The sequence below is a fragment of the Hippocampus guttulatus genome, chromosome 18, assembly GCF_054856545.1.
Source record: "Hippocampus guttulatus isolate MCC_2025c chromosome 18, RoL_Hgut_1.0, whole genome shotgun sequence".
NCBI classification, from domain to species: Eukaryota; Metazoa; Chordata; class Actinopteri; order Syngnathiformes; family Syngnathidae; genus Hippocampus; species Hippocampus guttulatus.
In genome coordinates, this window is record NC_141278.1 from 11994991 (window position 1) to 12012951 (window position 17961).

Sequence of the window (17961 nt, forward strand, 5' to 3'; positions counted from 1 at the left end):
TGATTTGGCATGTTCATTAAAACCGGGTAGGCCAGAACTTGAGACTTACTCTTGACCTGCGAAGTCACCAGCTCCCTGGATGAGCCCAGAGAACGCAAGGTGCCAGTCCGATGGGGCTCGAATCGCGAGAGTTCTTGATCTGGGAACCTCGAAGCCCTCAGCGCCAGCTCAAACTCATCTTACGGCGCTTAACGCAACCTCAACGTAAAAATGTGACTCGAGACGTTCGCTGTTTCTCCCACCCGGGGGCAGGTCCTGCAGGGTCTGTGGAGGCGTTCTGAGCGAAGCGTGCTGCTGATCACTCACAGACTGAAGACGCCCGAGACGATCGACCAGATTGCGGTAATCGGCAGCGGTGGCGTTGGGGAGCGAGGAACCCACCGCCAGCTGATGGATCAGAAGGGAATCTACTGTAAAATGCCAGGGGGGCGGGACGCGAGCGTGGACGCCGGTCTCGGTTGGCCGCCGCACGATCAGAAGCGCTGACCTGCCCATTCGATCCATGAAACGGCATTCGCCGATTCCCAACGCTCGAGTCTCTTCATTTCGTCGTCTCTCTCGTCTTTCAGGATGAGATGATTTGGGCCCATCACATTCTAGCCTCCACCTGCTGCCACGTCAATCCAATCTTCCTTCCCAAGCAACCGGATGTCATGTCCAAATTCCTCCTCGGAGGGCCAGCGTGCCGGCCCTCGATTCTTCTGTGCTCTCTTCGGTCACTGCAAAACCCGCTCTCGCCACTTGGACTTGCAAAATACCTCGGTAGCCAAACTTGTCATCGCTACGCCGAGTTGAATGTATAGTATTTCATTGCCATTTGATGATTTGTGTCATTAGACAAATACTGAGTCTGAACCGCTCCCATTGATTTAGAACTCGTGTGGCGTTTTTACAATACAATACAATACATGCTGATTTATATAGCGCTTTCACAACAGCGGCAGCTGTAACAAAGCACTTAACAAAACAGTTAACGTAAAGTAAAATAATAAACACGACACATAACATAAAACACGGACAGTCGTGCAGTCCTAACCACTTTTCCGTCACACGCTTTGTTGGTTGAAGCAGTTTGAGATGAAAGAGGAGAGAATCAAAGTGTCCTTTAACCAGTGCTCACTTCTTGCTTGGCTCTCGACGAAGGCGGACGCTTTTGCGTTCTGCTCCTGTCCCCCCACCCCCACCCTTCCCTGCTCGCCACTCAGTCCATGTGCTGTCTTTGTCTGACTTTTGCTAGCCTCCTGTCGTATTTTCATCCTAAAAACAAACATGGAATTGGTTGGCTGGTCTCTCGATGCCATCGACAACATTTTCTCGATGAGAAGAGCAGGCAGTGGGGAGCCTACTTGCCCCTCGGGGACTTTTGCTGCTGGGTACACCCTAGATCCTTGGAGGAAGCGGAGAATGGTGTGCCTGTCAACACTGTCCGTTGAGGATGTGGATGACATCTTCATTATCGGCCTTCCGATAACAGGTATGCTGCTGTTTGGTGTTAGCAGTTTCCTGATCTATCGCAAAATTCAACCGACGGGAGCAGCTTTATTGGAAGTGAAGGAGGATGGCATAGTGCGGATGTCCAACACTCAGACTCAGACTGTGCTCAACCACAAACTGTTGCGGTTTTGGAGCGTCTCTGCAAGATGGCCAAGAACTTGGAGAAACTGGAATCCGTGCTCAAATATTGACTGAAATCACGGATTTGGCTGATCGACGCCACTAAAGAGACAGAAGCCACGGACTCAAGGCTGTCTTAAATTCTTGGGCAGCCTGCTACCAAAACAACATCTGCTATCTCGACCTTCCCCTGATGAAAGTATGCACGGAAGCGAGTCCTCCACCATCACCCCCTCCTTCATACGTTCCCTTGTTTCACCGTCTTCATTGTCTTGTGACCTGTTGTAACTGTCATATGCATATGGAGTTTTTTGCCTAACTCAAATTAGTACTCCCTCCAGTGACATTTTGGGTCCGAGATTTATCCACCCATCCGTTATTTGAACCGCTTCATCCTCACGACGACATGATAAAATACTAAGAATTCACACACACGATTTAACGGTCATTTTGTGGAGATGATCAACTCAAAATATGAAGACCGTGAAAAGCAGACAAGTACAATTATCTTGAGTGACTTCAGCAAGTTATTGGCTCATGAGTCGTCATGAAAAAGATCCTCGAACAAGATAAGAAAAACGAGAATATTTTATCTACTGTCAATAATTGCAACATGATCCGGCGTAATAATCGGAACCATTTCATTTTTCATCGAGGGTACATTTGTCCACCCCCTGTCTGGATTGTAAAAGAGTTTTTGCACAGAAGAAAAATGCCCATCGATGGATGTTTTTGCTTTCGCACACGTTTGCAATAAACGACGTTTGCACGACGACAACAGCAGCTTGATGAATGAGTTCAACTCGTCATCCACAGTTGCAAACGCGACACAACGCAAGCGTCCCGTCGTCGACGCATTTCACGTTTGCTTGCCTCGCATCGGATTAGCTTCCTTTGTTTTTGTTCTTGGTTTTTGGTTCTGCTTGAGGAGCAACCATGCAGCTTTGAGGCCACCCATCCATCCATTTTCGGATCCGCTTCTCCTCACAAGGCGTGCTGGAGCCCATCCCGGCTTTCTTCGGGGTTTGAGGTCATGAGTTTCAAAATCGGGCCTCGCCCACTCAGGTGTGAGTGGCATCCTTGAACAATTGTCATTGAGCAATATTCCACAGCACCAGACACTGAATTGCACACCTAAAGTTGGACTACGATTCCTGCTACAGGTCTCCAAAAAAAAAAAAATTAAAATGGTGCAAGGATGATCTGCACCAACTGCACAACCGTCACACGATTGTATTGTACCACTGATCACCTGATCTCTGCTCATTGTCACACAATGGCACTCGCAAAAGTCTTTCGATACTTGCATATTATGTCCTTGTTCATCGCAGTCGCTTGTTATGGCAATACTTGTGTAGCCGAGACTACCGGAGACAAATTCCCTGTGTGTTCTCCATACTTGGCCAGATTATTCCGATACACGAACACACACACGCACGCACGCACACACACCCACACACACGCACACCCACACACACGCGCGCGCGCACGCACGCACACACACGCACACACAGGCGCAGGCGAGGAAGCCGGGAAAAGCATGGATCGAGATCGCCATCAAGTGATGCTTGATCCAAACATTTCTGTTCTCGGGACACATTTGAGTTGGACATCGCAGATGAAGTTGAAACAAGACAAGGAAAGAGAAGCCAAGGGACTACAAAGGATCACACGTGAGGTTTCTTTAACGGTAAAATCTTCATTCATTCTGATATAAACTGCGTTTTTCATGATAACAAACAAAACCACTGAATAAATAAATGTTCAATCATTTAAAGTACATGTATATTTGGTTATCCAATTTGTATGATACCAGTGTTTTTCAACCCGTGTGCTTGAGACATTGTCAGGTGTGCCGCGGGAAAAATATCCAATTTGTTTGCCTGTGCGGTCTTTCACCCAGAAAGTAATCATGTAGTACTCTCTCATACCGCCAGGGAGCAGCAACAGCGAGCCAATTGCCTTGTGCTTCGACGAGAGACAAGCAAATTTGTGACGCATGAATGCAGGACGACGGTGAAACAATAAATATGAAAGATGATAAAATACCGTTTTCTTTGTGTTCATTTGATTCCAATCCAAGCTGTTATAACGTCATTCTTCGATGTTAAAACAAGGTCATAGTAACAATATAACACGTTAATTGTTAAAATAAGCGGGGGGTTCACATTTTCAGCGAGTGGTGTGCCGCGAGATTTTTTTTCAATGAAAGAAGTGTGCCTTGGCTCAAAAAAGTTTGAAAAACACTGTATTATACAATACATCCATGAACCAGTTATTTAATGAAATCAACGACTAAAACAGAAAATAAAAATGTCTGTAAGTTGAGGGGTTCGTAGTTTTTCAGTGGATGGCTCTTCTTTGTGAATATAACCTAGGTAACTGTAACACAAAAGAATATAATGCTCAAATATAAAATGAAAATAATTAATAATTTAACATAAGCTTACATGTCTGACAACGCATTTGAACGTGTGGACAACAACGTCGGCTACGTTTGCATGAGCACAGCAATCCAATAACTGGGAATCATCAATAATGTGATTTGACACATTTAAGACGATCATCAGAACAAAAAATGTTTTCCGTGGTTCATTCAATTGTTTCGATTTCTTTCCACGGAGATGACGTAAAACTTTCGGTCTCAGGACGAGGCCTTCCTCCAGTCCGACCAGAAACCTGCTGTACCTCTGGAAAAGCCAGTGGCAATTGCGTTGGACAAGCTCGCCGCCCCCCCCCCCCATAAAAACACTCCCCAAAACGCCACGGTGCACATTCATTACGCTATGAAAATTAAATGGAATGTTACGAGACAAAGTGTTTGAACATTGCAGTATTGTCTTTGATGTTAAAGTTACCTAAATTATTCATTCATTCATTTTCCAAACCGCTTTTATCCTCACTAGGGTTGCGGGGGGTGCTGGAGCCTATCCCAGCCGTCTTTGGGCAGTAGGCGGGGGACACCCTGAACCAGTTGCCAGCCAATTGCAGGGCACACAGAAACGAACAACCATTCGCGCTCACACCCACACCTAGGGACAATTTAGCGTGTTCAATCAGCCTGCCATGCATGTTTTTGGAACGTGGGAGGAAACCGGAGGACCCGGAGAAAACCCACGCAAGCACGGGGAGAACATGCAAACTCCACACAGGGAGGCCGGAGCTGGACTCGAACCTCTGCTACCTAAATTATATTCTCTTTAATAATTCTTAAAAAATGTGAGTGTGGGCGTGGATGGTTGTTCGTCTCTGTGTGCCCTGCGATTGGCTGGCAACTGATTCAGGGTGTCCCCCGCCTACTGCCCGGAGATGGCTGGGATAGGCTCCAGCACCCCCCGCGACCCTAGTGAGGATCAAGCGGTTCGGAAAATGGATGGATGGATGTTTATGTTGCGAGCATCTGATTGGCTGAAGGAAACAGGAAATGTTTTAGTCGCCGGAAGAAAAGGTCGTGTTCTCGACGTCTTTTTTTCCCTTTCAATAAAACTGCATTCAAAGGATTCAATCTCTCCTTTTGCCGTTCGTAAAGTAGAGCCATCCAATCAGAAACAACGAAACCCTCAAATTACACAAGCAACGATGGCGACATTTTTCGAGAGGTTCATCGGTCAAGAGCGACATCGACTGGTGAAACTGTTATTTGAAAAATCCATCTTTAAACTGTGTTGATCAAGGGTGGCCACTGGCCAAGCAGTCAGAGACTAAGAGCCAATATTTTTTTACTGAGTTACCGCAAAGAGCCACGCACACAAACACCCACACTTTTTTTGCCCAAAGGTTGGAAGGTTCAACTTTGGGTGGGCAGCACGAAAAGACGTCCTTGAGTTTGTTACAGTGTCTCAGTTCATGCGAAATCTACCCATTGAAGTAACAAGGTATCCATTGTTTGTACCGAGAGATGTTTTGGCCTCTGACGGACGTATCGGTGGGCTGGGCTGAGAGGTGTGACATGTAAATGAAGAAGGGAGTGTTTTTCTGATATATCACTTGTAATTTGCATACACGATCAATAAAAAGCCGGCAGAGGCTGCAGAGGTCAGGTGTCAGTTTAGAAGCGCACACGGAGTGGCCTCGTAGAAAACTGCGCCTCCTGCTGGCAGAAAAGGTAATCTGAGTCTGTTTGTTCAACTGTCCGAGCAAACATCTCTGACAGTCATGCATGGCAAGTTGATGAGAACAGGAGATCTCCCCATCTGGAGATCAAAAAATATCTCCAGATGGGGATTGTTACATAATGTTTGAACAGAGACGAACAATGACCTTTAGTGGTGGATCGCCTGTTGCGGGTAAACATTCTGAACAGCCGGAAATCAGACTTCAGAACCACACCTTAGGACAATGGCCCCCGTTAAAGTAAGGCGGAATCTGGTGTGTATTTTGCATGGCTGTCATCTTGCTTCTTATCATGTCCAAATATTTGTTTTGGTGAGAAAGTCATATCTCTTTCTTAGTCAAGTAAGGCCTGTTCGGACCGAGAAGGAGAAAAATTCATGCTGCCTCCATCGATGGAGAGAAAACAGGAAGAATGTCATTCAGGTAGGTCTCAACATCGGGTCAGGCAAAATGATCTGACACATTTGTCGGTTAAATAAAAGGCAAATAAAGTAAAGAAACAAAAACGTGTTTTTATTTTCAAAAAGTACATAAAATGCCTTTTTGCTTTGTTTCTTTATGATGCCATTGTTGTTCGTTTCTTTTTCAGTTGCTGCCATGAATTGGACTGGTGAGCATCGCGCTTTCATTGTGGAAACGTTTATCAAAACGAACGAATCTGGAACTGCAACACAACGAGTGTGTTCCGTTTGCACTTCAATCTTGGCAGACATGATCCCGTACCAGCTCGAAACACAATCTTGTTATGAGTTACCAACTTCAGAACGACTGGATCTGCATTGAAACAAAAATTCAGTTCATGCATCTTGACAAGTGACATCTTCGGCATCTTATCGAATGAACGAGGATAGCATTTTCCGTATCCTAGCAACAGACCGCAGTTCCTCTTGAGACAACAGCCACCATTGAGCTGCGCATGTTCAGTCCCAGTCCTACCACAGTGGTTGCGAAATGCTCTTGTCGACCTGGGCCCAAATTGAGCATTCGTTGCCGTTTTGGATGTCTCCCACTTCCAACACGCCTGATTCAAATGATCAGGTTTCCGATAAGCTTGCTGATGATCTGATCATTTGAATCAGGAGAAGGGAGATATCGAAAACAGGCCGGATAGGAGCGCTCGAGGACCCGACTTACTTGAAGGGAATGACAAAATGGATTAGGTATCTTAAATTAAAAAAAAGGTCCCATACTTCACAGTTGTTTTGTCGTTCCATTAAAATATTTATGTTCACTGGAAAGAAATCTGTATTTATATCCATGTGGCCGCAGATGGTATGCCAGGTATTCCAGGGCATAGAGTTGAACAGCGTAAATGTAGTGAAAGGACACAGCAAAGTCTGAACAGCATCCTGGACCCTGGAGAAAGAGAACAAGAAAGGCATGACTGTTATTTCTCACGATCAGAAAGAAATGCTCAGTGAGGGCTGTCAAACTCAGTCGCACAGAAGCCCAAAAATGAAAGCCAACTTCAGTTTTTGGGGCAAACAGGCGAAACATTTTTGAACTCAAACAAAATATTCTCCAGTCTCCAGGCATAAAAACTCAAACCAAGAAGAACCAAATTTGGACATTTGTGCGATGGTTGCGTTGAGTGTAAATGGATGAATCAGGCCGAGGGTGAAACGCTCAGCTGTTACGTTCTTAGCAACAGTGCTAACCCAATGTCAATGTCGCACTCGGAGCCTTCAAAATTTGTGCCGGCAATATTCTACAATGGCCGAGGATGGGGTTGGTTTTTGCAAACCTGCCAATGAAACATCTTTTGGTGCCAGAACTCACCCGATTTCACCACACAAAAAACAGGCACACGCGCGCACACACACACACTTGAGAACAGGGATGCCGTGATAGGCGCAGATGCACTCACAGTCACCCACATTAAGCCTTACATGACGGGAATGCCATCTATCGAGTTCACAGAGTCACACACGGCATTGTTTTCATGCGTGGAGTTTGCATGGTTTTCAAAGTGCTTCTGTGGATTTTGTTTGTGGACGACTTCTTTCTACATTCTGGTCACATTTATTTTTGATCAATGGCACAATGTGAGTGGAAAAAGTTGTTTTTCAATGTGTGCCCTGCGATTGTCTGGCGACAAGCTAACTATGCACCCTGCATCTTGCTCAAAGTCAGATCACTCTAATTCTGTCACGTTGCGAGGTGGTGGTGGACCCCAAAAAGCAGGCAGGAGGGAGGAGCTTGAAGAAGTGTATTGATAAAACACAGAAAACTCAATCCAAAAGTAGCAAACAAAAACCATGACCTAAGCAAAAAACTATCAGTAATAGAAACATGACCAAAAACATGACAAACATACACGAAGGCAACAAAGAAACAAACAATGACCCGACACTGAGTGGTCGTGCCAGGAGTCCTTTTCAAGCAATAATTAGATAACAACCAACAGGTGTACAGCTGCAGGGAGAGCCCTACAGTGCCACCTGTTGGTCACAAACAGAATCATGACAAATACCGACTATGAGAGACCTTTAATGAGGACACCTGCTCACTAAACACATAATCTGCCTCCTTTAAACACTTTAGCCACCATACGATATCATGCTTAGGACAAACAGCCCCACGGTTGCACAACTGGCATCACAATGAATGTCTCGTGTCCTTACTTGAATTGGAGGGTAGTATTCATAATCCAGATACCAAGGGTTCTTTTGGAACCGTCTGGCCAAATGAAGCTCCGGAGGGAAAGGATGAAATGTTTGTCTCGCTTTCACATCTCTGGTGTCGACCGGCTCCACCTCCATTGTCTCCATACACTTCCCCAGAGCCATGTCCTCGATGGAAGAGAAGTGGGTGCACGCTCCTGTGGCCAAACCTTTCATAAATCTCCGGAGTGCTTCCTTACTGAGGACATAGCCTGCTCCGCCGCTCATATAGCCTTGACGGACAAAAGGTTCAAACCTTCTTCCCAGGTACAAAGGCTTCTCAGGATCAAGGTTTGACAACATGGAGAGTAGATTCTCCACAATCACATATGTGTCATCGTCGGCTTTTAAAAACCAATCTGCATTGTCCAGGTGCTCTTTGGAGATGTACTCAAAGGCACGGATGGTTTTCCAGTACAGGTGCTCTCGTCCCTCACTGACATTCAGTTTCACAGTTGGGAAGTCCGTATGAACGGAACTCATGTACAACACTACGTGGCAGCGCTTCGCCCAAGTTTCCTTGATGTGCTTGGTCCGGGACGCCATATTCTTCGGCCCTGTCATGATCCAACACAAGATACGGGTCGTTTGCGATGAATTTGTTGGAGAGGTCAAGTTCACACCTGGAGGCAAAACAAACAACGTATCATGAATGTATTGGATAGAAAAACCACATGATTATTTCATGTTAATTCGTTGTTATATTTTATATTCATGAAGACTGAGCATCATGCTCGCAAACATTTCCAACTCTGTGTCTCCATCACATTTTTAATTCACGGTAAATGCGCTTCTTATAAAGCGCAATTCTACCCAAGGCACCGAAAGCGCTTTGACGCCAACTCCTCTTCAGGAGTTGGGACTTCAGTATCTTGCTCAAGGACACTTGGACATAAGGTCTGAGGATTAAGCCCGCAACCTTCCCGAGGGGAGACGACCACCATGTCGCCCCATGGCTCTTGATGTCATTTATACAGGATACAGTATTAGGTGTGATATTTCATTTAGTTATTATTTTTAGGGGTGGGGGGGAACCAGAAAAAACTTTGGTTCAACTGTTTCTGTTCAGTGCAGAAGTGACTCAGTTTGGCACACGCAACTCCGCCTTTTCTTTTTAAAGAAATTATTTATCATTCACAAACTGAGGCAAACTCGGTTAGTGCGTCGACCTCACAGTGCAGAGATCGTGGGTTCGATCCCGGCTCCGGTCTTTCTGTGTGGAGTCTGCATGTTCTCCCCGTACCTGTGTGGGTTTTCCCTCGGGTACTCCGGTTTCCTCCCCCATTCCAAAAATCAAGATCATCTTTATTGTCAAATATGCTTTATGTATAACATGAAGCACAGATGAAATTTCTTCTTCTCAATCCTCAGTGCAAACATGCTGTGCGTTAAACACACGCAGCTAAGATAGCAACTACACTGTATAAAAATACATCATATATAATATGGATATAATATGTCAAAATCATATATGAAAGGTTACAACATGATAAGGCATAATGTGCTAAATTATTTGAAGCAACCAATCAATCGAGGGGCCATTTGGCCTCTCCTGGAGAAAACTCCGCTGCCCACCACTGCTCACATGATGTTCCAATTGAAGTTGTTGTGAGACCATTGATTTCTTTTTCCTCATTATTTCCACACTAGCTGGATTAGGGCAGAAGAAGCAATGAAGAGAACTGACCAGCTGCCAGTGTGGAGCTTTGATTCCTCACCTTGAGTGAGAATTCTCAGCAGGGTAAGAATATATTTTCCCCTACTTGGGGAACATGATGTGCGAATTGTGATCTGGTTCACACAAACAACAACAAAAAAAAATCAATGCTGAGTTCAGCCTATTCGATATTGTGTGCATGTTATTTGACAACTAACAAAATATTGTGTGACCGCTACAGCAGTACAGTTGTGCTCTAGATGTTTTTTGTTTTTTTAAAATATCAATACAATCCTATTAGGGTGGCCCGGTGGACCAGTGGTTAGCACGTCGACCTCACAGTACAGAGGTACCGCGTGCAATTCCAGCTCCGGCCTCCCTGTGTGGCATTTGCATGGTCCCCGCGCCTGCGTGGGTTTTCTCCGGGTACTCTGATTTCCTCCCACATTCCAACAAACATGGATGACAGGCTGATTGAACACTCTGAAGGCAAAGTAATGTCCACTCCCTGACACCAAGAATGACAACGATGAAGCACAAGCCAAAGTGTCTCACTAAAATATCTTGCTAAATGCAAAAATGCCACGGTCCGGTGCAACATCGTTGACAGTTGGTCATATTGTTCGTCTTCTTTTTAATTATGAAATACATATTTCAAGATTATTTATTTGGACAGTTTCAGATTTTATTTAAAATCAAGATTTCCTTTTGAGAACAGATCTGTACTACAATGACAGAAAAGGAGGGCACTTTATTTTGAGGATTATTTGGATGTGCACCAGTCTTTATTTATGTCACTACAATTGGAGTTTCAAAGATTAATTAGTCTGACACTGATGGCACAGCAGGCTAAAAAAGTATTTCTCAGGGGACACATCAGTGAAAAAGGTTGAGAACCACTGGCGTAGATAAAAGCCGACTCATTGTAAGTGTGTTCCATTTACCATTGTGATCAAATTGGATTTTTCGTGAATTGGGCTCACGTGTTTTGGGGCACAAGTACAAATTGCTGACCCCTTCGAGTTGATTCGGGATTCCCCGCTGAAACGGTCAACTGACGGCTCTAATCTGTACACTGGCCTAGAGCCATTAACACGGGCCAGAAGCCAAGCAAAGTACTGTTGTTGTTAAGATGGTCATTAAAGAAGTCAATTTTCAAACAAACACACTCAAAACCACTAAATATGCATAAAAACCCACTCCGAGCAGTGGCAAGTCATTTTGACAGAGTAGCGTCCGCACCTGCAACCCAATTTAAAAAAAACAAACATTTAAACATTTATAAAATGTCTGGCTACCTTTGTGTTCGATTTGGTCTCCTTGCCAGGCATCTTGTTCATGACTCTTGGGAAAGTCCGAGTTGAAAATATATCGCAGGGACATGAATCCGATCATCAGTCCAGTGATGAAGACTGAACGGGACCTAAATCTCATTCTGTGGTAACTGTCAAATACATACAGTTCATAGATATACGTAGACACAAATTTCTTTGTTCCGCAAGTAAGAGTCCACAAATCTTGCACCTGCCTTTTTGCCATGGAAGAGAGAAGTCCCCGTCGCTGATAAACTTTGCACCGACAGCAAGCCCCCACTTTGCTCCTCCTCCTCCTCCACCTCTTGCTCTTCTGCGTCCGCCTTCACTTCGCTCTCAGCCAGTGTTTGAACACAAATATTCATCCATTCATTTGCTCATGCGCTTATCTCCAAGAGGGGTCGCGGGCGTGCTGGAGCTTATCCCTGCTGTCTTTGGGCAGTCGGCGGGGGACACCCTTCACTGGTTGCCAGCAAATCGCAGTGCACACAGAGACGAACAACCATCCACACTCACTATCACACCTCAAGACAATTGAGAATGTTCCAACCTGACATGCATGTTTTTGGAATGTGGGAGGAAACAGGAGTACCCGGAGAAAACCCATGCCAGGCACGAGGCGAATGTGCAAACTCCACACAAGAAGGCCTCAGCCGGAATCAAACTGTGCACCTCCGCACTGTGAGGCCGACGCGCTCACCACTGGACCACGGGGTCGCCCTCTTTTAATATGTAAACAATATATTTTTCATGTTTAAAATAGTATTTTTTTCTTATATTTGGCTGAAAAACACTTGTGGTTTGGGGAAACTGTGAGCGTCCACAAAAGAGAAATAACTAAACATTCATGATCTGTTCTGTTCACTTTTTTGTTGTTCATCATCATCATCAAAACTGTGATAGATCGTCATAGGAGTTCCTTTAAGTCGGGGGTGCCCAATCTTTTTTCAATATGTCGACCGCACGTGCGCACATGCAGGCACGCATGCACTCACACATATGCATCCACGCACCCATAATGGATCAGACAATGAACAAAACAACAAAGTCGATACAAGAGTTTCTGAAAAGGAAATCACTGCCGTCCTTGGAGACGAATCGACGTAGAGGCATGGGACGTGCCAAGTGTAAGACTATCACTACCCAAGTTCACGTGTTATGTTTTAAACTACTCCAGATTCACATTCTTTGCCAGTGGCATCGGTGAATTGGAGATGAAACAAACTTTGAATGAGAAGAATTTTATCAAGGATATGTCGTAACAGCTCTGACTGCAAGCTGCAATTGCAGACTGTTGACCGCTAATAACTTCTGATGATGCCGGTCATGCGCCACCCTAAATTAAAATGGACTAGCTATTTTATTTTAATTTAAAAAAATGTTTTTTGTGAAAGTGAAACTGAAAGAATGCTGAGGGTGCAGTGTACATTAACACAAAAAAATATTTTAATAACACGCACACAGACAGGCAATTTCTTTCCCCCCATTTTGACCCACACCCATCGCGATCGATTTGGGGCCAGTCCACAGCCGACCAGTTGATTGCGATTGACAGGCTGGGCACCGTTGCTTTAAACTACTGAGAGTTATTCAAAAACACGAAAAAGGGAAGTGAATAAAATGTATCTACCTCCTGGAGCGCGTTGAGCGGACGCCTCTCATCATCATCATCCATCTGACTGAGGCAGAGAAGAGGGTTGAGGAGCCACATCTGTGACTGTCATGCTGGTCATCTATAAAGACAGTCAACAATGATAGAGATTCAGAATTTTTTTGATCAATAGGCCATCAGATCAGATCAGATCAGAGTTACAAATCATTTTTTCTGATTCTGAGAGAAAATAAATCATTGATCAAGTTGCACTTAACTTTCCACAGTATTTTAGAAATTAAATTACCACTTGCTACAGGTTTAGGTTTCAGAAAATAATGATTTGAAATGTGTACCAACCTATTCCAAACACCTGCCAGAGCTGATAAATTTGATCCATGCGTCCATTCGTTTTCTAATCAGTTTATCCTCACAAGGGTTGGGGGCATGCCGGAGCCTATCCCAGCTGTCTCTGGACAGTAGGCAGGGTACACCCCGAACTGGTTGCCAGCCAATCGCAGGGCACAAATAGACGACACCCATTCGCGCTCACACTCACACCTCGGGACAATTTAGAGCAGGGGTGTCCAAAGTCGGTCCTCAAGGGCCGCTGTCCTGCCTGTTTTCCAGCTCTCCCAGGAGCAACACACCTGATTCAAATAATCAAATTGCTCGAATGCTGCCTCAGAGCTGGCAGATGAGCTGATCATCTGAATCAGGTGTGTTGCAGGTGGGAGAGCTTGAAAACAGGCAGCACGGTGGCCCTCCAGGCCCGGAGCTGGACATGCCTGATTTCGAGAATTCGATTAGCCTGCCACACATGTGTTGAGGAATGTGGGTGGAAACAGGAAAATTTGATTCATATTATTTCCAGTAAGATTCTACTGTTCTGATTCAAACTGATTTCATCAAAGTCACTTCCATTCTTATTACACAGAGCCATTCTGTATCATCTGCAATGTATAACATACTTGTGTTCTCCATGGGCAGTCTTTGCCACCATAATCATACGTAATTTCTTCTCCCTCTTGGATGTCATTCAAAGCAAACAAACATAAGTGTGGCTTTCCATCCACATCAACCCTTTTCATCCGGCAGTTTGGCCTCCTGTCTTCATCATTCACGAGACGCCCAAATGACTCATCTTCTCGTGAAGCATCAATGCTTAACAAATAGGTGAAAAAGAACAATATGAGATCATGATCACAATATTCTGATATGGTCTATATCAGACATGTCCAGCTGCGGGCCTGGAGGGCCACTGTCCTGCCTGTTTTCCAGCTCTCCCGGCTGCAACACACCTGATTCAGATGATCAGCTCATCAGCCAGCTCTGAAGCAGCATTAGAACGATCCTGATGATTTGAATCAGGTGTGTTGCTCCTGGGAGAGCTGGAAAACAGGCAGGACAGCGGCCCTCGAGAACCGACTTTGGACACCCCTGGTCTATACAGTAAAATTCCCTCTACAACGAAACCTACATGTGCGAAAATACCCCCTAGTGTGGAAAAGAAAATCTTGATGCATGAAAGCCATTCCCTCTTTTCTCCTTCCCCCTACAACAAAAAGTCCCCCTGTTACGTAATACGAAATCCTTTTCTCCACCGTTGCCTCGCAATGACGTTCACTAAAACGAAAACAAGCCTTCCGCAAAAGTCTAATCCAACCTCAGCCTGCCACAGCCACCGCTACCGCTTCGCTCGGAAATGGCAATAGCAACCACCACACTGGCTTACACGTGCACAGTAGTACAGGAAGTATTTGTTATTGTTCGTTTCAGACGCAGCACGACCGTTGCATTGCTAAAATGGCTACAAATGGCTAAAATGGCTTAACTCCTTGGTCTGCAACAGACGGACCGTTGCAGACCAAGGAGTTAAGAAAAGAAAAGCTTTAACGCTTGAAGACAGGACAAAAGTCATAAAAATTAAAGATGGAGGAAACAAAGTAAAAGACATTATGCAAGAAATTAATGTAAGTGAAAGTGAATGCTGATCATAAATTTTGCAATTTCTTTCCTTCTTTTTCTTTTTTACGCCGGCCATATGAAGTGTCAAATAAGTGTATGCTCATACTTATGCACTATTGGAATAAAAATAAAGAGTAAACATGTACGTTTTGTGTGTGTGTGTGTTTACGTCTGAGATCAAATTAGCCATTTTAGCATTTTGTAGCCATTTTAGCAATGCAACGGTCGTGCTGCGTCTGAAACGAACAATAAAAAATAGCTCCCCTCCGTGAGTCGTCACCTTACCGTGGTGGAGGGGTTTGTGTGTCCCAATGATCCTCGGAGCTACGTTGTCTGGGGCTTTATGCCCCTGGCAGGGTCACCCATGGCAAACAGGTTCTAGGTGGGGGCCAGACAAAGCACGGCTCAAAGACCCTTATGATGAGAAAAATATATGGACCACGGTTTCCCTTGCCCGGACGCGGGTCACCGGGGCCCCCCTCTGGAGCCAGGCCTGGAGGTGGGGCTCGTTGGCAAGCGCCTGGTGGCCGGGCCTACACCCATGGGGCCCGGCCGGGCACAGCCCGAAGAGGCAACGTGGGTCCCCCTTCCCATAGGCTCACCACCCATGAGAGGGGCCAAAGGGGTCGGGTGCAATGTGAGCTGGGCGGCAGCCAAAGGCGGGGACCCTGGCGGTCCGATCCTCGGCTGCAGAAGCTAGCTCTTGGGACATGGAATGTCACCTCTCTGGCAGGGAAGGAGCCCGAGCTGGTGTGTGAGGCAGAGAATTTCCGACTGGATATAGTCGGACTTGCCTCCACACACAGCCTGGGTTCTGGTACCAGTTCTTTCGAGAGGGGTTGGACTCTCTTCCACTCTGGAGTTGCTCACGGTGAGAGGCGCAGAGCAGGTGTGGGCATACTCATTGCCCCCCGGCTCAGTGCCTGTACATTGGGGTTCACACCGGTAGACGAGAGGGTTGCCTCCCTCCGCCTTCGGGTGGGTGGACGGGTCCTGACTGTTGTTTGTGCATAGCACCAAACAGCAGCTCAGCATACCCACCCTTTTTGGAGTCCTTGGAGGGTGTGCTGGAGAGTACTCCTGCTGGGGACTCCCTTGTTCTGCTGGGGGACTTCAATGCTCACGTGGGCAATGACAGTGAGACCTGGAGGGGCGTGATTGGGAGGAACGGCCCCCCCGATCAGAACTCGAGTGGTGTTTTGTTATTGGATTTCTGTGCTCGCCACGGATTGTCCATAACGAACACCTTGTTCAAACATAAGGGTGTCCATATGTGCACTTGGCACCAGGACACCCTAGGCCGCAGTTCGATGATCGACTTTGTAGTTGTATCATCGGATTTGCGGCCGCATGTTCTGGACACTCGGGTGAAGAGAGGGGCGGAGCTGTCAACTGATCACCACCTGGTGGTGAATAGGCTCCGATGGTGGGGGAAGATGCCGGTCCGTCCTGGCAGACCCAAACGTATTGTGAGGGTTTGTTGGGAGCGTCTGGCGGAATCCCCTGTCAGAAGGAGTTTCAACTCCCACCTCCGACAGAGCTTTTCCCATGTTCCGGGGGAGGCGGGGGACATTGAGCCCGAGTGGACCATGTTCCGTGCCTCTATTGTTGAGGCGGCCAATCTGAGTTGTGGCCATAAGGTGGTTGGTGCCTGTCGTGGCGGCAACCCCCGTACTCGCTGGTGGACACCAGCAATAAGGGATGCCGTCAAGCTGAAGAAGGAGTCCTATCGAGCCTTTATGGCCTGTGGGACCCCAGAGGCAGCTGACGGGTATCGACTGGCCAAGCGGAACGCAGCTTCGGTGGTCGCCGAGGCAAAAACCAGGGCGTGGGAAGAGTTCGGTGAGGCCATGGAAGCCGACTTCCGGACGGCTTCGAGGAAATTCTGGTCCACCATCCGACGTCTCAAGAGGGGGAAGCAGTGCACCACTAACACTGTGTACAGTGGGGATGGGGCGCTGCTGACTTCGACTCGGGACGTTGTGAACCGGTGGGCAGAATACTTCGAAGACCTCCTCAACTCCACCAACACGCCTTCCTTGGAGGAAACAGAGCCTGGGGACTCTGAGGTGGGCTCTCCTATCTCTGTGGTTGAAGTCACCGATGTGGTTAAAAAGCTCCTCGGTGGCAAGGCCCCAGGGGTGGATGAGATCCGCCCGGAGTTCCTCAAGGCTCTGGATGTTGTGGGGCTGTCCGGTTTGACACGCCTCTGCAACATCACGTGGTCAACAGGGAGAGTGCCTCTGGATTGGCAGACCGGGGTGGTAGTCCCTCTTTTTAAAAAGGGGGACCGGAGGGTGTGTTCCAACTACAGAGGGATCACACTCCTCAGCCTCCCTGGTAAGGTCTATTCAGGGGTGCTGGAGAGGAGGGTCCGTCAGGAAGTCGAGCCTCAGATTGAGGAGGAGCAGTGTGGTTTTCGTCCCGGCCGTGGAACAGTGGACCAGCTCTACACCCTTAGCAGGGTCCTCGAGGGTATGTGGGAATTCGCCCAACCAGTCTACATGTGTTTTGTGGACTTGGAGAAGGCGTTTGACCGTGTCCCTCGGGGAGTTCTGTGGGGGGTGCTTCGTGGGTATGGGGTACCGAACCCCATGATACGGGCGGTTCGGTCACTATACCACCGATGTCAGAGTTTGGTTCGCATTGCCGGCAGTAAGTCGGAATCATTTCCAGTGGGGGTAGGACTCCGCCAAGGCTGCCCTTTGTCGCCGATTCTGTTCATAACCTTTATGGACAGAATTTCTAGGCGCAGCCGAAGCGTTGAGGGGGTCCGTTTTGGGGGCCTCAGTATTGCATCCCTGCTTTTTGCAGATGATGTGGTGCTGTTGGCTCCTTCAAACAGGGCTCTCCAACTCTCACTGGAGCGTTTCGCAGCCGAGTGTGAAGCGGTTGGGATGAAGATCAGCACCTCCAAATCTGAAACCATGGTCCTCAGTCGGAAAAGGGTGGAGTGCCCCCTCCGGTTCGGGGAGGAGATCTTGCCCCAAGTGGAGGAGTTCAAATATCTTGGGGTCTTGTTCACGAGTGGGGGCAGGAGGG

The 17961-nt window shown here is 46.8% G+C and overlaps 1 protein-coding gene across 1 annotated transcript; it reads right to left on the reverse strand.

Annotated features, from left to right (window-relative positions):
* Positions 1–6250: 6250 nt before the first annotated feature.
* Positions 6251–11652, reverse strand: LOC147191247 (glycoprotein-N-acetylgalactosamine 3-beta-galactosyltransferase 1-like). The gene is made up of 3 exons (XM_086136738.1): positions 11346–11652; positions 8352–9013; positions 6251–7083 (listed from the first exon to the last, which is right to left on the reverse strand). Exons 1-3 carry the CDS (start codon positions 11584–11586, stop codon positions 6919–6921), a joined length of 1068 nt encoding a protein of 355 aa, XP_085992864.1. The 5' UTR covers positions 11587–11652; the 3' UTR covers positions 6251–6918.
* Positions 11653–17961: the final 6309 nt, after the last annotated feature.